The sequence below is a fragment of the Ochotona curzoniae genome, unplaced genomic scaffold (genome assembly GCF_017591425.1).
Source record: "Ochotona curzoniae isolate NIBS_2020 unplaced genomic scaffold, NIBS_Ocur_1.0 patch4, whole genome shotgun sequence".
NCBI classification, from domain to species: domain Eukaryota; kingdom Metazoa; phylum Chordata; class Mammalia; order Lagomorpha; family Ochotonidae; genus Ochotona; species Ochotona curzoniae.
The window spans coordinates 541,771-566,706 of record NW_024466972.1 but is presented as its reverse complement, the minus strand read 5'-3'; the positions used below and the strand labels follow the sequence as shown (position 1 = coordinate 566,706).

Below are 24,936 nucleotides of genomic sequence, written 5' to 3'. Positions count from 1 at the left end.
CCCCGCCCCGGCGCGCCAACGAGGACCCGAGCGCTCCGCTGAGGAAACGCCCCCTCGTCAATCTCGGCAGGCGTCGCTACGAAGCGCCGCTGGAGCCAGGGGCGCCGGTCGGCCGACTTCCGCTCCCTGCAAGTACGTCACGGGAAGCGGAAGTCGCATGTGCGGGAGGTGGAGGCGGTGAGTCCAACCGGAGCGGAGAAACTCGTGGGGTCCGGGAGGAAGAGCCGGCGAGATGAAGGTGAAGATGTTGAGCCGGAATCCGGACAATTATGTCCGTGAAACCAAGTTGGACCTGCAGAGAGGTAGGGGCGTCTTCCGCGAATGCTGGGGTCTGGCCTCGCTCTCTGTGGAGGAAAAGCTATATGTTTGGGGGGCGGTGCTGAGGGAAACCCAGCGCTCCTCCCCGGGACAAGGCTCGTTCTTGCCTCATTTTCCTTTTCCCAAGGCAAGCGTTGACAGCTGAGGCCGTTGGAGAACGGGGTGGCAGAAGCCGCTGTTGTCTATGGGGGGAACACTTCCGTCTCCCCCTGCTCCACTTCTGAGCTCTGTCCTGGGGTTCCCATTGTTGAAGTGGAACTTGAATGGGTCAGACTCGTGGAGTTGAAGGATTTAAAAGTTAAACAGGCGTCTTTAAGCCTGCCTGTGGCTCTCATTTCTGACCACTTTACCGCTTTAAATTAGAATCTTAATGGCTATCGGTTTTCTCTTTAGCAACAACTCTTAGGGAAAGTTTGAGGGGGAAATGGGCAAGGTGGAATGAATGAGGTAGGTTTATCCTGCCTCCTCTGCTGACCACATAGGAGTGAGAGCTCATGGTACCTCGATGGCAAGAGCGGATGGAAGATGCTAGCAGGTGTGAAGTGCTGAAGCGGCCTATGTCACTGCAGGGTAAAGGCGGGGGTATTAACTGAGGAACCTGGCGTCTCACTATTTTGAGTACTGGAAATGATCATTGTATCTGTGAACATTGCTGGCAGAGAGATACATGCTTCTGCTCCCAAAATGTTGACAGGGTTATGCTGACTTGTAGTAACATTTCTAAAATGCAGATCTGTCATTGGTACTTGACACCATCCCTCATCCTGGACCCTGTGGTTGCTCCTTCATCCCCACTTTCACCCCAGGGAGGGTGTGTTCACCCTGGCCCATCTGAGTGTGCCTTCAGGGCATTCTCTGTCAAGCTTCCTGTGCCAGATGCCCTCACCCTGTGTAGCAGCCACCACAGGAAAGCTCTGAACACAGACACTGCACACTCCCTCCTGCCATTTGAACACATCTACATTTCCATCACGGTTTCTTATACTTCTGTCAGTGTTTACCACATTGTCTTGCGATTGTTATTTTGGTTAACAGGGTGCTTCCATCAGGATAAATTTGCAGCGAGGAGTACAAGTCTGTTTTGTGTATACACTGTGATTAATCAGCAGCTGGCACTGTTTCAGTGTTTGGAAGTGGTTAATCTTCTGGTCTTTAAAAGAAAACCCATAAAGTCTTTGTTTTTGAGATTGCTTTTAAAAAGATTTGTTTATTTAAAAGAGGGAGGGAAGGAGAGAGAGAGAAAGGGAAGAGACTGACCAGCCAGCCATCCACTACTTCACACTCTAGATGGCTGCACCAGCTGGGGCTGGGCCAGGCTGAAGCCAGGAGACAGGAGCTTCTTCTAGGTCTCCCACATGGGTATCAGGGACTCAAGCACTTGGGCTGTCTTCCATTGCTTTCCCCAGGCCCTTAGGGAGCTGGGTTGGAAGTGGAGTAGCTGGGTCTGAACTGGCACCTATAAAGGATGCCAGCACTTAAGGCAGCTGGACTGCCTGCTACACCACAATGTCAGACCATCCCCTCCTGTTTTTTTTTTTTTTTTTTTTTAGATTTGTTTATTTGAAAGAGGGAGAGACAAAACGAGAGATCATCTGTCCACTGATTTGCTCCTTATATATTTGCAGCGTCTGGTTGGACCAGGTCAAAGCCAAGAGCCTAGAACTCCATTGGAATCTGTCACGTATGGGTCCTGAGTGCTTGGTCCCTCTTCGCATTGCTTTCTCGGGAACATTATCTGGGAGGTGGGTCAGCAGTGAGGCTGCTGGAACTCCAAGCACTGCTTAGCCTGTTCCTCCTCCCCACCGCACCCTGCCACAACACTGGCCCCAAGGTCTCCCTCTTTTACTTTCTGGTAGAAAGTTGGTAGCAGGATGGAATGATAAAACTTTGAAGTTCTGTAAAACATAAAGGGAGATGCTTTTACCTTCCTTTATTCTTTCGTTTTTATTAAGTGTTATTTTCTTGTAAATATGTAATATCAGGTACTAGAATAGGGCTCAAGAAAATTCCTTTAAAACTTCCTTGGGCTTCCTGCAAGGTAACACCGTACATAAATATGTGGTTTATCAACTGTACTGTTGTCAGTGCTTTATATGTGGCAAGTGCTTCTACAGTGTTTATTGTTCACTGGGTACGTGAATTTGGAGGTGGACATGATCACAGTGATTTGAAAAACTTTATGGAAGACGTAAGATTTAAATTTAGTATTTTTAGAATATGTGTAGGGTTTAGATAGATTTGGATGAGAATTACATGTACTTGGTGGAAGAAATGATACACACAGGGAGGAATGCTCAAGTGAAACAGCTCCTCACGAGCATGAGTCCCAGGTGGGCTTCTAGCCACAGGTTCTGGTGCGGACCCTGTGAGGCAGCAGGTAGGGGCTCTAGCACTTGGGCTCTTGCCATCTGTGTGGGATACCCAGCTTGTTGGGTTCTGGACTTCCAGCTTTGCCCTGGCCCAACCCTGGCTGTTGCAAGCCAAGGGCAGTGAACCAGTAGCTCTCTCTTGTCTCTACCTTTCATGTAAGCAAAAATAAAAAAAGGAGTTTCAACCTCATTTGATTAGTTGAAAGTGTCTATAATTGGTTGTCCTGGCTGTGTTGTAAAAATAATTGAAACTTCAAGTTTTTTTCTTAACAATTTTTATGCAATACTTGAATTTACATTGATATTTTCATCTCTGCTGTGTATTAATTCACATATCCTGAGGGTTGACAAAGGTATGCTCGTGTCAAAGTACTGCAATATTTTATAGTTTCATTTATTAGGAGGTTATATAATATCTTAATTGAGATAATCTTTACCAATTTGTGAAGTAATGCTAGGGACCATGAAAATGCTTTTTTCATGCAGAAGTTCCTTGGTTGTCACATCAAAATTTTTAACCAAGAATTGTAGAACATAGAATGAATAAAGCACTTATTAGATTTTCTAAACTCTTCTGTGGCTGTGAATACTGAGTATTTTTGCTTCGGCTGCTTTTACTTCTTTGAGAAAAATAAAACATAGCCTATTCCTTAAGAATCCATTTTAATTTTGGGCAAGAAAGTCGTTTTCAAATAATCTTGTGCTATAGAGAGACTGTTTTCAAAAATTTATGCTTGGAGGTATTCCCGTTGCTCAAAATATTTTGTACTGAAAATGGTGAAAAGATTTGAAAATGGAAGAATTCACTTTTGCCTCTATGAAAAAAGTGGGGACAGTTTTTTTTTTAAATTAGAAACTATTATTACAGTTATAGCAATATCAGGTAGTTGTGGGAACAGTCATTGACATCAGAGAGATGGTAATTTTCTAAACAAACTTTGGAAATAACTTTTGTAAGATTAGTGGATGGGACTGAACATTAAAGAGTCAAGTATGTTTAAGTCCCCGTGGACGACATCTTAGATCTGCTTGCCTGTACAGTCAGTCCCTCCTCACTGTGACAGAGCATGTTCACTGAGCCAGTCCTACTCCGTGAGAGCATCACAGTAACGGAGTCAGGTCTGTTATCACAGAACAGTCCCAGTGTACACATGCTTCTCTTAATACAGCAGGCTGCAAAATCAAGTCCTGCCTTTGTCTCCTTCAGCTCTTACAGCTATTAAAATCAAACACTGAAATAAACCGACAGGACAATCTTCAGTGTTAAAAAATAGACTCCCAGAGGGTAAATGTCCATGTGTTGGGAAGAGGTATGTTCTTGAAAATTATATTGCTATTATTACCATTGGGGAACATATTTAAAGTTTGGAACTTTGAAAGTTGGTGGGCCTGGGAGTGACATGTTAAAAAGCTATGTTTTGGGCCTTGCATAGTACCCAGAGTGGTTAAATCCTTTCCTTGCATGTACCAGGATCCTATATGGGTGCCAATTCCTATCCTGGCCACTTTTCTTCCAGCTCCCTGCTCATGGCCTGGGAAAGCAGTAGAGAACGGCCCAAAGGCTTGCGACCCTGCGCCTGGTGGGAGACTGGAAGAAGCTCCTGGCTTTGGGTCAGCTCAACTCTGGCCATTGCAGTCACTTGGGGAGTAAACTAGTAGATGGAAGATCTTTCTGTCTCTCCTTCTGTCTAATAAAAATAAATCAATCTTTACAAGAAAAGCTATGTTTTAGGATAGTTCATCTGATGCCTGTGACTTGGACTGCCACCAAGATGAATGGGTGTGGTATTACAGTAGTCCCCATGTAAAGTAATGAGGGCCAAGACTAAGTGACTAAAAGGGATAATGAATTAATACTTCTCAACAAGAATGAATATAACTTTGATTTTGTTATTAGGAAGGATGGAGTATAGAATTAACTAGGAATGTACAGTTTCAGCTTTACTATGCATTGAATATGATGTGCGCATGCAGTCATGAATAAGACTTCATGTCACCCTGCTCAAAGAAGATGCATTTATTTTCACACATTGAGAGTTTTTTGTTTTGTTTTGTTCTATGTTTTTGTTTTCTTAAGCTATGAGAACTTAGAGTTATTTTCTAAGTAAATATTAGCTGAGACAGTGTGTTTGCATCGTGGTTTCTGGAGCCACACTGCCTCTGTGGCTCCATCACCATCTCAGCAAATTACTTCGCCTCATTGTGCCTCGCTTCCCTATCTTGAAGACAAGGAAGAGCAATAGAACTTAACACATAGGGTGCTGTGGAGATGAAAGGAGTTAAGATGTTTGGAACAGTGCTTGACACGTGGTGAGCTCATGTGTACTTCAAATAGATAAGCATGCATGGAAGAGCTAATAAAGAGCAACTATGTAATGCAGTGATAACCACTACAGTGTATCCGTGGGGCTTAGCACCAGGGATGAATAGTGTTCTGGGCCCCACAAGGAGTTTACAGTTCAGTGTGCATTTATCATGCAGTTGCTTTGTGCCACAAGCTGTGCTAGGCTTAAAGCCCATACAGGAAGAATGTATTGTATATCTTGACTGAGAACTTAGAATTCAGGTGAGGAGTGTAGTAGAACATATGGAAGGAAGTCTCTGAATTTTGTAAAAGTGTAGCAAAACATTAAAAAGGAAAAGCATTCTCTCTCCCTTTGTGTATGAGTGTGCAGATGTAGTCTGTTTTCTATGTATGCATTCCCTTATTTCCTGGTCATTTTGAAAGGTTTCTGGCAACAGGTTTTTTTTTTTTTTTTTAAGATTTATTTTTATTATTTTTTCGTTGGAAAGGCGGATATACAGAGAGGAGAGACAGAGAGGAAGATCTTCCGTCCAATGATTCACTCCCCAAGTGAGCGCAACGGGCCGATACTATGCCAATCAGAAGCCAGGAGCCTCTTCGGGGTCTCCCACACAGGTGCAGGTTCCCAAAGCTTTGGGCTGTCCTTGACTGCTTTCCCAGGCCACAGGCAGGGAGCTGGAAGGGAAGCGGGGCTGCCGGGATTAGAACCGGCGCCCATATGGGATCCCGGGCGTGCAAGGCGCCGGGCCTTTAACCACTTGCGCCACCGCGCCAGGCCCGGCAACAGGTTTTAAGCTGTTGAATTCTTCATGGAGTTTGGTATAGAACAGAGTGGTGGATTAAAGGCTTATTGAGTAAATCGAATGTTTAGCTAAGGAAACCCACAGGAAATATTAAACGTGAATTATTTAATTCAGAGGAATCCTTCTTATTTCAGTTCCAAGAAACTACGATCCTACTTTACATCCTTTTGAAGTCCCACGAGAATACGTGAGGGCTCTAAATGCGACCAAGCTGGAACGGGTGTTTGCGAAACCATTCCTTGCTTCTCTGGATGGTCACCGTGATGGCATCAATTGCTTGGCGAAGCACCCAAAGAGCCTGACGACCGTCCTTTCTGGGGCATGTGATGGAGAGGTCAGTGCTGCGTAAACATTGGTACTTCAGACTCAAGATGGTTGTATTTCAATTTTTTTTAAATGTATTTTAGCTATCTTACTTTGATTTCAGTTTAATTCTCTACTAAATTTTGTTTGAAATGATAAAATTATTAGCTTGTTACTAAACATAAGAAACTATAAAGAGAGCAGCTTAAGACTTAGTTTGATAGCAAGCAAAATAATTGTTCATATGTGAGTTTTTCCCACAAAAATTGTTGTTAGTAATTCAACACTCAGTTTTCCTTCTCTGGCAGGAAAAAGTTTTGAAGTTCTTTAAAGGAGCATTGACAGACATTTGACAGATTGCGTTTTCTGTGTGTTGTTGTATTTTTCCATCTGCATTGTAATATTTTAATCCCCAGGATTTGCTTTCAACTGTCTGGTGTCACTAATCAGCCTTTTAGTGTCTATTTTTCTTCAACTGTAGTAGTCCTTTGCCCAAACATTTTATATTTACAGTTCCCTGATATACTTTATTACAGGTTAGAATTTGGAACCTCACTCAACGGAAATGTGTTCGTGCAGTCCAAGCGCATGAAGGCTTTGTACGAGGAATGTGTACACGCTTTTGTGGAACTTCCTTTTTTACTGTAAGTGTAAGATCATCAAGTTTGAAGTCACCAAATTTGTCCAACACACGTCAGAATGTTCAAAGTGAATAACTTATCCTCAAGTTCATTTATTCATTCCAATGCCCTTTTGCAGTTTTATGAAGTAAAATAGTTTCATAAACCCTGAAAAGTGCTAGTTTTCCAGGGACCTGGACAGTGACAGTAAGGTCACACAGAACGCAGTCATCAGCACAGTCTGTCTCCAGGTAACAAATTCTGTCCGTTGGACAGTCAGCTCTCCGTTTCCCGGTGCCCTCTGCTATTGATAACAGCTGTTTCACTCTCAGTTTGTCTAGACCCCATGGAAGTAGAACCACAATTCTTGTGTGTCCCTTTTTTTTTTAAATAAGCCTTTTTGTATCTCTCATTTCACTAGGCATATTTTCTTCAACTTTTATCTGTCTTGTGGCACACACCAGAATATATCTTATCTTTTAAAAGCTGAGTAATAATTTTATTGTATGTATATAGTACATTTTATTCATTCACTCATCGATAAACGTTTGGTTTGTTTTCACTTTTATAAATAATGCTGTGAACTTAAGTATACAAATAACAGTTCTTTAAAAAATTTATTTATTTATTCAAAAAGCAGATATATAGGGAGAGACAAAGGAAAAGAGAGCTCTTCACCCATCAGTTTAATCATCAGGTGGCCACGATGACCAGCTCTAAGCCAGTCCGAAGCCACGGTCTTCTCAGGTCTCCCATGCGGTTACGGGGCGGAAGCACCTGGACCATCTTCTGCTGCTTTTCCTGGACATGTTAACAAGGTGCTGAATTTTAAATGGAGCAACCAGGACTCAAACCATCTCCCATATGGGAGCAATTAATTTAACAACAATGATCAGTTTGAAAGCTATTTTAGTGCACTCTACTGAAAATAATAAGGTTGCATAGTGGGTGAAAATAGATGGCATGGTTAGATTTAGAAAGATTTTAGAGGCTCATGAAGTGAGAAGTGGCTAGAAAAATGGTGATTCTTTTTTCAGAAAAGAAGTCAGAGCGAGCTGAGAGCAAGTTCTAGAAAAGGATGGGAATAAGAAAGGTGGGATGAGGTAAGGTAGACTAGTAGGAGGTGCTGTGAGTGAAAATATCATCTTGAAAGTGGCAGGTCTGGAGTTCAGGAGAGAAATCCCAGCTGAACTTGGCATCATCAAGATAGAATCTTTGGGAGGAAGTGAAGGGCAATAATATAGAGAAAACAGAGACATCATTGTGGTCATCTTAGGAAATGCTCTTGCTTAGAATATGGGGAAACCAGAGCTTGAAGAGCCAAAGAATGAACCTCGTGTCCCAGGAGGGGGGTAGTCTTGTAAACTACTACATGGATGATAAAGGTGAAGAATGAGAAAACATTTTAAGGATGTGGACATGTAGAAAATAGGTAAAGATTCTATAATTGTACTCTTTCACATCAAAATGTAAAAAATAGTTTTAAGAGTCATTTATTTTTATTTGTGAGTTACAGAGAGAAATCTTTGATCTGCTGGCTCATTTCCCAAATGGCCACAACAGTTGGAACTGGGCTGATATGAAACCAGGAGCCAGGAGCTGCTTCTGAGTCTCCCTTGTGGGTACAGGGCCCAAGGCATTGGGCCATCCTCCATTGCCTTCCACTGCCCTCCACTGAGCTTCCAGACCACCAGCTGGTAGCTAGCTTAGTAGTAGTGTATCTATTATGGAAAAATCCAGAAGTAAAAACTTGCAAGTTGTAAATAAATATAATCTATTGTTATAATTATTCTGTTGTCTTTCATTGCCCTCCACTGCCCTTCCAGACCACCACCAGGGAGCTGCATTAGAAACAGAGTGCCCGGGCCCAGCGCGGTGGCCTAGTGGCTAAGGTCCTCACTTTGAACACGCCAGGATCCCATGTGGGCGCTGGTTCTGATCCCAGCAGCTCCACTTCCCATCCAGCTCCCTGCTTGTGGCCTGGGAAAGCAGTCGAGGACGGCCCAATGCCTTGGGACCCTGCACCCGTATGGGAGACCTGGAGGAAGTTCCTGGCTTCTGGCTCCAGATTGGCAAAAGCACCGGCCGTTGCAATCACTTGGGGAGTGAGTCATCGGATGGAGGATCTTCCTCTCTGTCTCTCCTCCTCTCTGTATATCTGACTTTGTAATAAAACGAAATAAATCTTCAAAAAAAAAAAAAAAATAGGAGAGTGCCCATATGAGATGGTGGCACTGCAGGCAGAGGCTTAGCTTGCTATGGTATGGTACATGCTCCAAGTTCAGCTTCTTTAGCTTTCATGTTTAAGTGAGATCATGAGACACATGTGAAAGCTATTTCTTGGCTTAGTTTTAGTCCTTAGTGTTTCTTCTTCCTTTTATTTATTGATTTATTAATTTTTAAAAAAGATTTATGTATTTTTATTGTAAAGGTAGATATACAAATAGGAAGACAGGAAGGTCCTCTGTGTAATGATTCACTCCCCAAGTGACCACAGCCGCTGGAGCTGCGCTGATTCGAAGCCAGGAGCCTGGAAATCCTTTTTCAGGTCTCCCTTGCAGGTTCAGGGCTCCAAGGCTTTGGGCCATCCTCAACTGCTTTCCCAGGCCACAAGCAGGGAGCTGGTAGAGAAGCGAGGCCACTGGTGCCCATATGGGTTTCGGGCACGTGCAAGGCGAGGACTTTAGCCTCTAGGCCATTGTGCCAGACCCTCCTCTTCTTTTTAAAATGGTTAGTTCATAATCTCGTAAAACCTCTATTACCTGGGTTTCTTCGTTGTTTCAGTCTGTAATGCACATCACCTTAGCAGTCCTACTCCTCACGCAGATAGAATGAAGCATTGTTCTGAACAGGCACATGCTGTTGTAGAGCCATTTGTCTCTGCAAACATGCTCACCTTCTTAGGCTGCCTGGTGTGCCGAGGCTGGTGCTCCGCAGGCTGCATCAGACATCCTTCTCCTGATAGCAGATCTTCAGCTTGTCCACAGTACTTCCCAGAACTTGATTCTCATAAACCATGTTGCAGGAGAGTGTGCTCAGGGACATGGCTCACCCTATTTTGTTTAAATACTGAAAAGACCTTTGGGTGAGGCCACAGCGACAAAGATTTGAGTATCTAGATTGCATCTTGAGGGCTCCCTGTGGAATCATGTCCCCAGAACTGAGTTTTGGTTTGATGCCAGTAGCTTAGATTCAGAGTTGTTAATGTGATACAGCCCAGTTAAATATTGTCTAAGTGTATTATAAAGAGGCTTCAGGTTCGTTTATATCCTCAACAAAAGAAGTTCTGTTTCACCTTAGTATCAGAACCTCCATCTAAATCCTTTATTCTAATCTCATGAACACTTCACAGTGTTCTGCTGGAAGTATTTCTTTTTGAATTTGCTGCAGGAAAGCAACTAAATTCATACACCTTCTATAGATAAATATGTTTCTAATGAAAAATATGTAATTTGCATGTAATACAAACTTAAGTGAAAACTAGCAGTATGATATATATGAGGGAACTTCATAAAATTTGTAGAAAAATTGAATTAAGAGTAAGTTTTATTTGGTGATAAAACATTTTTAAATCCAAAGGTTTTTTTTATTGTATATATTTTAATTGATTTCTAAAAATTCCCTCATATGCTTGTATAATATCACATTTATGATTATTTTAAGCCCAAATGATGTTACATGGCTTGTTTTGTTCTGCAGCCTATTTCATCTAATATTTTGAATGTGTCTGCCAGTGACCTGAGTAAATTAACATAGATTGTTGCTTTGTCTTGATTTGGAGTAAGCTGCCAACAGTTCGGAGCGTCTTTTTTCCTGTCAGTGCAACTGTTAACACAGTTTAAAGAAGAACGATACCTTGATTAAAATGTGAAAATGGTTTTGACCTTTTGGATCCTGAAAAGCTTTCAGAGTACTTTGTCCAGTGTTTGACAGTGACCGGTTTGAAAACTGGTGATTTGTTGGCAGGGAAGAACTCTGTCTATTCTGAAACTATAAAAATGTGATCTCTGGCATATTTCCTTGTTTTTTATTTAATTTCTTTAAAGCTATCTGGAATCTTCTTTTCCTGAGAGACATCATATTGTTTCAAAGTTTTGACTAGCCTGATTTTATAAATGTCATTCTATTATTATCAATTTTTTTCCTTAATCCAAATTGTGATCTTTATTGTAGTAAACATTTTTGCCACATTTATAGCCTAACTTTACTGCTATTCTTTTCTTTTTTTGTATCACTCTTAGTATTCTAATTTTATATCGCTTAGACACTTGTCAACAGATCTTTGCTGTAACACGGTAGGATATGTATGAAAATATATTGATATATTACGTGAATATAGTATGCTTTTTAAACAAAATGTTTATATTTGATATATATGCTGGTGAGTTATATTTGTGACCATAGTTCATTAACATCATCATCATCCTAAATATTCCTAGGTTGGTGATGACAAAACTGTGAAGCAGTGGAAAATGGATGGCCCAGGTTGCGGAGAAGAGGAAGAGCCACTGCATACGATATTAGGAAAGGTGTGAGAACAAATCCCACCATGCTTTGCCTGCTCAAATTCTTCTCTTTATGACATTTCATAATTTTAATTTCTAAAAAGTAAAGTGACATAAGTAAGAAATGAGACTTTAGGCCACAATAATTGACCTGTTTTAAGTAATACATATTGCAATTAGGGTTCTTTGCAAGTAAAAAATTTGAACAGTTTTTTATTATTCATTGTAGAAGGGTTTGGTTTCTGTTTTGAGCTCAAGGATGCAATGAGATATTTCTTAATAGCAAGGCCATGAAGAAATATCTATGAAGTAGAATGTCCAGATAAATACTGTGTTCGTTTTTGTCTTTTTTATATTATAAATATTACACAAATCTCACAATTCCTTACTTGAAATAGTGCTTTAGGAAAGTAAGATATATAATAATTTGATGCTTGTATAAATTTTTTTGTTTCAAAAGGTTAATTTATTAGAAAGGCAAGTTTACAAAGACTAGGAGAGACAGAGAAATAACTGCCGTCTGTGGTTCACTGCCCAAATGGCTGCTATGACCGGAGCTGCGCCGATCCAAAGCCAGGAACCAGGAGCTTCCCCAGGTCTCCCATGTAGGCACAGGATCCCAAGGGTCTGGGCCATCCTCCACTGCTTTCCCAGGCCACAGTTAGGGAGCTGAATGGAAAGTGGGGCAATTGGGATACAAACCAGCTCCCATATGGAATGCTGGCACTTACAAGTAGAGGATTAGCCAATTGAGCCATTATCCTGACCACATCTTGTATAAATCCTTTTTTTTCTTTTTAGATTTATTTTATTTTTATGGAAAGGCAGATATACAGAAAGGAGAAACAGAAAGATCTTCCATCCACTGGTTCACTCACTGACTGGCCACAATGGCCGAGGTTAAGCCATTCCAAAACCAGGGGCCAGGAGCATCTTCTGGATCTCCCACATGGGTGCAGGATCCCAAGGCTTTGGGTCATCCTCTGCTGCTACAAGCAGGGAGCCTCATGGGAAGTGGCACGGCCAGGATATGAACTAGTGCCCATTTGGGATCCTGGTGGATGAAAGGCTAGGATTTAGTCACTAAGGCTATTGCACTGGGCACCTGTATAACTCTCTTTCACATTTCTTACTGATTGTTCTGTAAATCAGATAGCATGGTTTAGCCTTAGCTTAAACACACAACATTTTTTTTTCTAATTTTTTATTGATTACATTGCATTATGTGACACAGTTTCATAGGTTCTGGGATTCTCCCCTTCCTCCCCAAAACCCGCGCCCCCCCCCCATGGTGGATTCTTGTTGCATTACTACAATTCAAATTCAGTTAAGATACTTTCCTTGCAAGCATCTACAAAGCATAGAGTCAAGCATCTTATGGTCCAGATAAGTTCAACAGTTTCTTGGGGAGACCGTCTCTGGTCTGAAGGTAGAGCAACAGAGTATCATCCCAATCAATTAAAAACCCCGACATTACATCAGTAACAATTTATAACGTAATGGAATTAGTTGACATGGTATTGTGTAACCAGCATGTTAAAAGAGAGAGAGAGGAAAAAAAGTGCAAGTTCTGAACCACATCCTATGACTTCTACATTGACATTACAATTATTAGTTTATATACAGCTGGGTTCAATACACCTTAAAATGGCTATAGATTGCTGTTCAGCTGACTCATGTCTATTTTAATTTTAGTATTTAGCAGTTCATAGCGTTGAAGCATGATTTTGCAGAACCTGGCTGTTTTTCAGGTAGTGTAACTCTATAACTCTAACAAGACATATGTCAGCAGTTTAGGTGAACAGTTTTAGGAGGGGTGTGCAGAGAAATCTTCAAAACCCTAGTGAGGAGTAACTAATCTTTGTGTCCCACCCAGTGAGTTATAAGTGCATCCTCACTGCCCGTTTCCTGTTTCTAAGCTTTCCTTGTTGTTCTCTATCTATTCTAGGGGTTTTTTTTGTTTGTTTGTTTGTTAGTTTGTTTTGAGGGGTTTCTGGAGTGATCCTGATGGTCATTACGAGAGAGGGTGGGGACCCAAAGTTGGCACCAGGCAAGAACCAGAGAAAGCTCCTCTCCCTAGTCCCGAAGGAAGTTTACTGTTTTGTTTCTGCGGACTGCTCAGTGCTCCTGGTTGTCGTTCCGATGACCTTGGATCCTGCAAGGCAGGGTATGGGCTTCTTCCATCCCATGTGGGAGATCCAAATGGAGGTGGGTGACCTCAGAGTTCTCGGCCTCTGAAGGCACTCCAATTCCCCGTGGTCTCCTTGGCGGTTGGGATGTAGTCCTTGGAGCTTGTACTGATAGTCCTTGGTGAGGATCTAGGAGTCTTCAGGGTTGGGATACAAGCCTCCTCCTGTCTGCCTGCTCCACTCTGGGGTCCCCCCCCCCCCCCCCCCCCCGCTCAAACACAGAACGTTTGACCTACTTGTGATTTATAGTACTTACACTTTTTATTAAGTACTCAGATTTCTTAAATGAGATTTCATCTATAGTGGCATTCAGTGTATCAGGTAATATGCCTCTTTAGACACCTACTTCCTGTAGCTGAAGTCTCTGGATTCCATCCTGCCTGCATCCCCAGCTCTACCTCCTGGACACTGTGCACCCTCCTGAGAGGCAGCAAGGGATGGCCAGTTCTTGGGTCCCTGCCTCCTGTGGAGACCTGGATCGAATTTTGGACTTCTGGGTTTGACCTGACCCACACGTGGCTGTTTCAGTTGTTTAGGGAGTGAACCCTTGAGTAGAAAATATCCATCTGTCTTTTTATCTTTGAAATAAATTAAAAATTTTTTTAAAATTTAAGTTGAAAATGGGAACTTTCACATACTAAAATGAGTTTTAATCTTTAAGCATAACCATTTCTAAAGTCACAATTTTGTCATTTCAGTATTATGGGAGGTACATGTTTAAATTCTGTTTCTGGTTTTTTACTTTATTTGAAAATAGGAGTTATAGATTGATCAATCATTCATCGCTTGTTTGACTACCCATATGGATGCAACTGTGGGGAACTCCACTCAGGTCTCCCACATTTGTGGGCCGTCTCTGCCTTCCCAGGTGCATTATCACGGAACTAGGTATAAGATGGAGCAGCCAAGATGTGAAGTGGTGTTATCATATGGGGGTGTCAACATTGTAGGCAGCAGCTTGACCCATGCTACCACAATATCAGCCCTTAAATGTTCTTAAAGGGACTGGAAGGTGAGGTATGAGTGTGAGGTGGAAATAATTCTGGTGTAGAAACAAATTAATGATATCTAAAACATAGTTTCATTCTTTTAAAATGTTTTATCTAGTGTTAGCCCTATAAAGGAGAGCTTCAAAGAAGCTGTCAACAGGAATTTCCTCAAAAAAGAGTATAGATAAATGTTTTTACAGTTTTCTGCACATTGGAACTATCTATGAACTCATTTATAATACACTCTTTGCCTTTAAAGACAGTGTATACTGGCATTGATCATCACTGGAAAGATCCTGTTTTTGCCACATGTGGACAGCAAGTGGACATTTGGGATGAACAAAGAACTAATCCTATATGTTCAATGACCTGGGGATTTGACAGTATAAGCAGTGTTAAATTTAACCCAATTGAGGTAATGTGCTTATTGTTTCTTTTTATTGTTTAATATAGCAAGTATATTCTGCTTATTATTTTCTAATTTCAGCTCTGTTTAGGAAACTTAAATGTGTGAAAGAATTTCTGAATTTCAGTGATATTCTTGCTTTTGCTCAATTCCAGATTTTATCTGAATTCTGATATCTTTAGTCAAATCTAAACATATTTGCTTGCAGTTTAGTCCAAGATACTAGCAGTAAGCATCATCAAAGAGAGTTTGTGTGTGTGTGTGTTTACACATGCACGCATTCTCCTGGACCTAGAATCCAAAGAAGTACTGTGTTGTTGTTTGTTTTTATAAGGAACAGTTTATTTGGCTTGATTATCCTGAAAGCTTAAAGTGCGGGATTGGCTGGGTCTTAATGGTTCAGCCTCTGGTGCTGCTCCCCTTGCTGGCAACCTGCTTAGGTGTCGACCCCCAAAACATACCGGCCAAGGACCTAGTAGCATGTGTGTCTGTAGTACTGGGTTTTAGTTTTGCTCCTGTTTTCATCACTTGTGCTCCAGATTATATCATTATGCTTCTGCGACAGCTTGTGATTTTTTTTAACCCTTGTGGAACCAATACTTCATGGTAATGTTCATGGTCATTATTGTACTGCATGAGAACTAGTTACAGTCATATTTTTCTGTGTAAATCTGGGTTATGATTTCTAGTTCCTTCCAGGTGCAGCTAAATACTGTCCGTGAAGATCTGAATTTAGGAAAGGAGACTACCTTGAAGGCCAAGTGAGCCATCAAACTCTAGACTTGTCCTTCAGCTTTATCTGAATATGTAGCAATAAATGAGCTTGTTGACCAGAAGGCTCAGTAGAGATGCCCTTCTGCAGGGAGAAAAGGAAATCACTACACGTATAGCTGATGGGGGACCAGCATTGTGGCGTAGTACGTAAACCCACTGCCTACAGTGCCAGAATCTCAGCATGAATTCATGTTCCAGCTGCTCAGCTTCCAATCCAGCTCTTAGGTAAAACATCAAAATACGGACTGAGCGCTTGGGCCCGTGTAGCCCACATGGGAGTCCTGGAGAAAGCTATCTTCTGGTTTTGGCCTGGTTATTGGGGCCGATTAGGGAGTGAACCAGCAGGTGGAAGATCTCTCTCTGTTTTTCCCTCTCTAGTTCTTTGAAAGAAAGAAATAAATCTTTTTTAAAAAATAAAAAGTAAAATTATAAACAGATTCCAGTGGTAAGTGCAAATTTTCTACTCTCAGGGACCCAAGCAGGTAAAAAGAGGGAGGAAAGGCTAAGTCAAGTAGCGGGTGTAGAATGGTCCACCTGGTGTGTTGAAACCTGAGGCGCCACATGCATGGTGAGCATGGCCTTGCAGGATTGCTGAGAAGGCATTCAGGATGCCTTGCTGCCAGCACATGCACACAGTTTTTTTTTTTTTTAAGTACTTTAAGAAGATTTCTTTATTTATTCCTGAAAGGCAGATTTTAGAGAGAGGAGGAGTGACAGAGGTCTTCCATCCACTGGTTCACTCCTCAAATGGCCACAGAAGCTACAGCTGAGCTGATCTGAAGCCAGGAGCCGAGAGCTTCCTCTGGGTGTTGCAGGTGGGTGCAAGGACATGAGGAACTGAGTCACCTTCTGCTGCTTTCCCAGGCCATAAGCAGGGAGCTAAGTCAGAATTGGAGCAGCTGGTTCTTGAAGTGGCACCCATATGTGACACCAGCACTGCGGGTGTTGGATTAGCTTGTTACACCACTGTGCTGGCTGCTGCTTACACACTTACTTGAGAAGCTTCAAACCTAGAGCAGGGGTTGGCATAGTAATGGCTGTGAGGCAAGTGTGCCTTCTGTCTATAAGTAAAGCTTTACTAGAACACAACTGAGCTCTAGCATGTGTGATCTGTCCCTGTTCTTGTGCTACAGTGGCCGAGTTGAATAATTGCTGCAGAGTACACATGACCCACAATTCTGGAAATACTTAATCCCGTGGCCTTGTACTAGAAGGTTGCTGGTCGCTAAGTTACAGTATCTGGCTTCACGGAATCTTTTTCATAGCCTTCCCTACCTCCTTTTTCTTTGTTCCCCTAACTAGAAGGTGCAAGCCAGCTTTGCAGATCAAGTCCAAGGTGACCTTGAGCAGAAGCAGGCTACAGGCATAAGCCAGTTACCGGAATACTTCATGGCCTACTTGGAATGAAGTTCAGCTGGAGCTGTGTTTCCAACAAACACACTTTTGCATTAAATCACAATTCTTCTCTATATTTGTTTCATTATTTTTAAAACAAGATTAATTATATCTCACACATTGTACTTCACAAGCTTGTTGTAAATATAAAATGTGGTAATATATGTGAGCATTTTTTAAAGTGACGAAATTCAACATGGTGATGTTAGTACTATATGAAAACATAAACCTAGACAGAAACTAATTCCTACATTATCAGAAATCTTTTTCTTCTCTAGTTTGGTGAATGCCTGTTTCAGAAGAGTAGATGACCAGTTCTAAAAATCATGATTAATTTTCAGTGCTGACCCAGCAGCCATGTTTTCAAAGTTGACTGTAAAAGCTCTGTTTGTACAGCTGTGCTTTTTATTAACCTTATGAACTAACTTAGCGATAAAAGCAAATGGTGTGCATGTCTCTTATTTTATGTTAATCTTAATAGAAACGGCATGTTGCCGTGAACAAATGGAGTGTATTTATCTCCTGTAATCATTAATTATTAATTTTCTGTTAAAATATTGAAGCCTAGAATTATGCTGAGAATTGGCACATTTTACAGTGTGAAGCCCAGCTCCCAGTGAAGGTAGAATTTTTTTATTTTGCTTGAATACAAGTCTTTGTTTTTAGAAATAGAACTTGGTCAGAAATGGGAAGCTAAAAAAGGTTGAAAAAACATCATTAGGTGAAATCTCAGAAACAAAATGGGTGACTTTTAAGAAATCTTTGGAAAATGATTAGCTCTAAATAACACAAGCTGTGAATTATTGTTCCTTTAGATTTAGTAGTGTCACTACGGAAATTCTTTTAAGATTTATTTTTATTTGAAGGACAGTATTAAGAGAGACAGAGAGATCTTTCATCTGCTGATTTGTTGCACAAATGACTGCAACAACCAGAACTGGGCCTTTCTGAAGCCAGGAGATTCCAGCTTCAGTTAGGGTACAGGGTTCCAAGAATTTGAGCCACCATCTGTTGCTTTCTCAGGCCATAAGTAAGGGGCTGTATCAGAAACAGAGCAGCTGGGACATGAACTGACACCCGCTTGGGGATGCTGGTGCCACAAGTGGTAGGTTACCCTACTGCTCCACCCTGGAAATTCTAAAGTAAGTAAAGAAATATCTCAGAGAAGAAGAGTTAAATATATGAAATGTTTATTGAAGTGTTACTTGTGATAGCAAAAAGCAGGAAATAAATCTGGTTTGAAGAATGGCTAAATGAAGTATGTTCCTTTATGAGTTAGAATATTCTGTTATCCACACAGTCATTATGAACACCAGCCATACATGCATAGGGATTTGTTTATAGAACTGTATGACTTGGGTTGCTGAGGTTATGGATGATTTATCATAACCTTTTAAAATGGAGGTTGAAATTATACATTGGTGCGTTTACCTGGTGTTAATGATAATTAAGTAATTTTCCATTTGTTGGCTGGCCTGGTCTGTAACTGGTGATTGTTATATTTATTTTCAGACTTTTCTCTTGGGAAGTTGTGCTTCTGACCGGAACATAGTACTATATGATATGAGACAGGCTACTCCTCTGAAAAAGGTGAGTTTCAATTTTATCTTTCACTTTTCATACTTAATGCATTCCTCTATAAACAGAGTGACTGAAAACATGGAGCAAATGTTTTTTCACAGTTAAAACCCTTTTTTTTTTTTTGCACACAAATATTCTTAGAACACAAAGTAATGGTAGCATTTTGTTACATCCTAGTTCTTTTTAGAAATCCTTAAATTTCCACTATGTATTGTATCATACTCTTCATTGTATCTTTCTCAATACCAATAAAATTTAGGCAGCTAGTTACTGCTTACTGGATTGAAGGTCCTTAAATTTTTTGTTGTTGTTTTCTTTTTGAGGGGATTCCTTATTTTTATTTATGTATTGATTGGTTTTAAGTTTTATGGTATAATTTCATAGGGCCTGGAATCCTGCCCCCTCCCCCACAAGTTGCCACCCTCAACTGATTTTCCCTATTACATTAGTGTAGTCCTTCATAAGCAGTCATAAGTCAATCAGAAAGTTCTTGAAATAAGGATTCTGTTCTGTAACAGTTCTTCAGGTCCCATGGTTATCTTGACACATACGGTGTTTTATTCCTGAAAGTTTTGGAACTCATTCACAAAACCAGCATTATTTGTTTAACTTCATGCTAATGGGTACTACTTTGACGTTTTGTTTGGTCAAATGATCCTGTTTAAGGTGACAAATTTCCCAACAGCTGTAATGTGATCAGTCCTGGGACTTAGGGATCAAGCAAATACAAGCTGAAGCCAACTCTCCAGGGAGAGACTGCAGTCTAAAGGCAAAGTGCGCAGCAGGGGCCGGTGCTCATGAGCAGCAGCAGCAGACTTTCCGCTTGATTTTAGTTCACTTTTATTATTTTTCTTTAGTTTTCTTTAGTTTTATTTTATTATCTGTTATTTTATTCTCTTTCCTCTATTTTCTGTGTCATGATACACTTACTTATTGGAAAGTTAAGCTTGTTACTGTGAAACAAATGGACATGCTGGTGTAATAATTTTGAAAAAATAGGGATGGGAGATAAGAGAGGAGGAAGGAACCCCTATGCTTCTAAATCTATACATGAAAAATGTGAAATCTACTCATTTTATATGAATTAAAAATAAGAATTTAAAAAAAGAGGGAGTACCATTTGAAGTGAAAGGGTATAAATTTGATTTCAGGCTATAGAATCCTAAAGAAACAGGGAGTGCTAGGTGACATTTGTGGACATGAGTTCACATAAAAGAGAAATACTTTTAATACTTTCTTTTGTTTTCCTAAATCAATTTTATGGCATCCAACAAACTTAGAAATATCGGAATGTATTCATTGAGATCTAATAAATACAGTAATCTTTCCAGAGTGTCGTTTTAATTATTTCAGTGATATTAACACTGTGAGAAAATCCTACCAAATTTTAGTCAGCAGGTAACTTAATCTATTTTTCCTATTAAATGGTAGTTTTAATAACCACCTTGTAGCACATTGGTGAGAATAAAACATGACCATTTTAAGCATGTAATCGAATACTGACACCAAGTTTAATAAATGATAATTTCTGTCCATTCACATTCTCCCATTTCCATATTAAATGGTACTGTAGTGCCTTGAGGTTGAATAAAAGACCTGTAGCCTGGATTTCAGGGCCTCCGGAAATCAGATGCCAGTTGACAGTCTGTTTCAGTCAGTAAAGCAGCATTTTATTGGGGTTTATCAAATGCAGTGCAGAACACTGTGATGTTTGTCATATTCTTAGACACTGCTGTGTTCTCCTTATTTTGTTCTAGCTAGTAGGCTATTAATGTTCTGACTTTACCCTTCTAAGTCTAACAGTTCTCAGTAAGACATTATTTTTTCCTATGAGGTGTAGTTCTGGAAATGTTTGAGGGCATTTTGTGAATGAGGCATCTGAGATGCTAAGCATCTGAAAGTGGACAGATGCACACGTACAAAGTTCCTCTATCAAAGATGCCAATAATGTTCCGTTGAGAAGCACTGTGAGTTACTCATCCCTCATAGGCCAGTTCAAGTCATGCTTGTTTCTGAAACATTTCTTCTCTAACCCTCAGCTCTCCATTAATTTCATTTCCAGTTTGATAGTCACTGTTTTACAGTTTGTGTGTGTCTCATCTTCTTAACTAAAGTAAGTTATTTCAGGTTAAGAGACTACACTTGATCTTAGCCAAAAGGCCAAGAAGCAATCAGGTTAAGAGACTAAGTAAGAAGCATTTTTCTACTTTTCAAACATACTACTTTGCCTTATATTCTTGAAAGCAGTTTATGATTTCTCTTCCCATTACACTATTATGTACACATAATGGGTGTTTGCTAAACATTTGCTTAAATCAACGGGAAAAAAAAGGAAGTGAAGAAGCAAATGTATTCATCCTGAAGGTAATTTCATGATGGAGACATAGTGTGTTCTTCCTGTCTCAGGTTATCTTGGATATGAGAACAAATACAATCTGTTGGAACCCTATGGAAGCTTTCATTTTTACTGCAGCCAATGAAGATTACAAGTAAGTTTCTAAAATCTATTTCTAGATTTTATAAGCTTTTAAAATTAAAAAAATTGTAAGAACAGGTTTTCTAAATTGGGGAAGAACTTCTTAGGAATCTGTTTTTCATGTTTCACAATAGTAGTAATGAAACCTAGGATCAGTAACTGAATCCTGTTTGTTGCTATTTCTATAAAGCTTTATCAAACTACAGCCTTACCTGTTCAGTTTTGTTATAAATATGCTAATTTCTGCTTTTCCACCTGAGGTAACCGATTTGCAACAGAGATCTGATAGTTCACTTGGCTAAAAATGTTTATAATCTGGCTCTTTGTGGAAGTTGTAAATCTCACATGTTGTAGTGGATATGAAGATAGCTTCCTATTGTATTTGCAATTCTTTGGGTGGCTGGTACTTGGGTACTCATGATATTTGCACTCACTGTTACTTCATTAAGATGAAAGGAAAATCATAGATCCCGGTTTGGTTCAGGTTGAATCAAGGAGCCTGGAACTCCAGCTAGGTCTCCTACATGTGTGATATAGACACAAGTACTTGGACCGTCTTTTGTTGCTTTTGCAGGTGTGCTAACAGGGACCTGGAAACAGGACATTTGGGACTTGAACCAGTGCTCATATACTGTGCTGGAGGCTGCTTAACATCAACACCACAACACCATCTCCTATAGTTAAATTTTTGGCCCTATAATTGTATTTGTTATTATTTGACTTCATCTAAATTTGACTTGACAACTTTATTTCTTGACCCAGATGGAAATTTATGATTTTCTATACTAGAATATGTCCTAAAGCTTGTGGAAAAATCAAATTATAAGATAAAATTATGGGGCCAACATTCTGGTGGGGCAGACTAAGCTACTGTCTGCAATTTGGGTACCCCGTGTGAATACTGGTCTAAATCCTGGCTGCTCCACTTCTGAGGCAGCCACTTGCCGGTGCGCCTGGGTGAAAAAGCAGAAGGTAGAGCAGATAGCCCAAGGTCTTTGCCCCTGCTACTCACATGGAAGACCTGGATGCAGCTCCTTGGCTCCTGCTCTGCTCTTACCCCAACCATTCCCTTCTCTCTCTCTTCTTCCCTCCCTCTCATCCTCTCTTTCTCTGGGTCTCACTCTAATTCTGCATTTCAAGTAAATAACTCTTTTTTAAAAAATTATTTGGGACAACCTGTATAACCCAAGGCACCCATGTTTTATGCTTGAGTACCTTAGGAGGTGGAGGTCATGCCACACTATAGGAGACCTGGATGAAACTCTTGCATGCTTGCTTTGGCCTGGCTCAATCCTGGCCATCTGGAGAGTGAACCAGCAGATGGGAGATTTCTCTCTCTCTACCTCCTCCTTCCAAATTAGTAAGAAGTCTTTTTTTCTTTTTTCAAGTAAATGGTCTGAAGTCAAAGACAAAAGTGAAACAGCATTGTGAACAACTTTATTAAAGTTTCTAAATACAATTTAGTCAGCTGTTTTGACATTTTTTAAAAAAGATTTATTCTTTTTTTTTAAGATTTATTTTATTATTTTTATTGGAAAAGCAGATATACAGAGAGGAGATACAGAGAGGAAGATCCTCCGTCCGATGATTCACTCCCCAAGTGAGCGCAACAGCCGATGCTATGCCGATCCGAAGCCAGGAGCCTCTTCCTGGTCTCCCACACGGGTGCAGGGTCCCAAAGCCCTGGGCTGTCCTCAACTGCTTTCCCAGGCCACAGGCAGGGAGCTGGAAGGGAAGCGGGGCCGCCGGGATTAGAACCTGTGTCCATATGGGATCCCGGGTGTGCAAGGCGCCGGGCCCAAGATTTATTCATTTTAATTGAAAGTCAGAATTACTGAGGATGGAAGATAGATCCTCTATCCACGCTTAAAAACCAGAGCCATGACTGGGCTGGTCTGAAGGTGGGAGCCGGAGCATCTTCTATGTCCGTCTAATGGGTGCAGTGGTCTAAGGAGCTGAGCCATCTGCCACTGCTTTCCTGCTTTCCCAGACCATAAGCAGGATACTACATCAAAAGTGGAACAGCTGGGATATGAACTGGCATCTCAGGCAGAGGACTGATATGCTATGCCATTGCTCCAGCCCCAAGGTGTCTTTTTTTTTTTTAATGATACAATTTCATAGGTTCAGGGATTTCACTTTCCACTCTCCTTTTCCTCTTCTCCCCCGAGTGTTTTTCCCAAAACAATTAAATACTGTAGTCTTTCAGCAACATTTACAAGTCCATCATTTTGCTATTTAAGTGTACCATGACATTGTAGGCATAGACAATGTTAGAAAGCCCAGCATCCTATTTTCAAGATGTATTTAATAGTCTCATTGAAACTCCATCTTTTGTTTGGAAAGCTAATCTCTATTATACAGTTTTTCTAGATGATTTTATACACACATATACACACACACACACACACACACACACACATCTACCTATATATCTATAGATGTATTTGCCTAAAGTTTACCTTATATCAGAGACAACATATGATATTTGTGCTCTTGGCATTGGCCTACTTCACTGAACATAATGGTCTCTACTTCTATTTAATGGCAGAGTAGTATTCCATAGAGTAGATGTACCACAGTTACAGTGTCTTTTTATTTTTTTCTTAAAATGTCCCTGAAATTTCTCATTTCACATATGGGAGGAATTATATATACGGTACATTCAAAAAAGAACATTCCTTAATAAAAAAATGATGGCTAAAATACCATCATTAATTTAACCTGAAAGTGATCTTACTTTGGAATTCCCTTTCTATAGATGTGAATATTTTCTATCCAGAAAATATTTGCTTGGAATTTGAGCACTTAGCTTTTTTTTTTCTGTATAAAAATGAAACAATTTATTTATTTTGAAGACAATTTGCTAAAATAAAACTTAGTTGAGAGCCTCTGCCTGTCCCAGGCCGAGATTGTAAAGCAGTTTCCAACTCAGAGATTAATCTCAAAGATCAGTCTACTCATGGCTAACCATCTTGTAGTGTTTTGGAAATTGAAAAGAACAATAAATGAGCTTTTGATGAGAGCTGATAGTATTGCGGGTAATTTATCTTTGGCATTAACAATGTTTCATGGTAATGGTATTTTAAAAAATGCTCTTTTGAAATGTTAGGCTTATTAATCATTCAGTTTTTAAAAGAACAGCAGAGAGAAAAATTACAGAGGTATTTGATTCACTTGGATGTGTGCATTCTAATTTGACGTACAAGTGTCGCAAACTGTGCCTTAACCTGCTGTACCAGATTAGCTCTCCCAAACACCCCGCTTAGAAATAGTTTTAGGGTTACTAAAAAGTTGCAAAAAAATTACCAGTCACTGCCACCAGTTACCCCTAATTTTAACTAGCATCTTACATGACCGGTAGTTCGGTCACCAGAATCAAGAAATTGGCATTGGATTTGCAGAGAAGGAGAGACAGAAAGATCTGTCTGTTGGTTCACTCCCCAAATGACCTCAGTGGTTGAAGCTGAGCGATCTGAAGCCAGGAGACAAGAACCAGGAGCTTCTTTCTGGTCTCCTCTGTGGGTGCAGGGTCCCAAAGATGAGTCATTATCTACTGCTTTCCCAGGCTACAAGCAATCAGGACATAAACTGGTACCCATATGGAATCCCAACATTTGGAATGGAGGATTAGTCAATCGAGCCATTGCACCAGACCCATAATTCTCCAGTGTTCTTTTCTAGGGTCCAATACAGAATCCCATGCTGCATTTGTCACATTTCCTTAGTGTGTTCCTTCTTATTTGTTTGTCACCTTATGTCTTAGTTCAGGCTGCTCTAACAACCTGCTGTAGATTGGGTGACTTCATCAACAGGCATTTATTTCTCAAGGTTTTGGAGGCTGAAGTTGGAGATCAGGGTGCCCACTTGGTAGGTTATGGTGTGGGCCCTCTTCTAGGGTGC

The 24,936-nt window shown here is 40.5% G+C and overlaps 1 protein-coding gene across 1 annotated transcript in view; it reads left to right on the top strand.

Annotated features, from left to right (window-relative positions):
* Positions 1-136: 136 nt before the first annotated feature.
* Positions 137-24,936, top strand: part of LOC121167595 (DDB1- and CUL4-associated factor 13) — a 34,758-nt gene continuing 9,958 nt past the window's right edge. Inside the window, exons 1-7 of the mRNA XM_040997097.1 lie at positions 137-302; positions 5,930-6,129; positions 6,635-6,742; positions 11,158-11,247; positions 14,661-14,816; positions 18,489-18,566; positions 20,964-21,046. Of these exons, the coding sequence (XP_040853031.1) occupies positions 233-302; positions 5,930-6,129; positions 6,635-6,742; positions 11,158-11,247; positions 14,661-14,816; positions 18,489-18,566; positions 20,964-21,046 (785 nt within the window). The 5' untranslated portion in view covers positions 137-232. The remainder of the gene's footprint in view (positions 303-5,929; positions 6,130-6,634; positions 6,743-11,157; positions 11,248-14,660; positions 14,817-18,488; positions 18,567-20,963; positions 21,047-24,936) is intronic.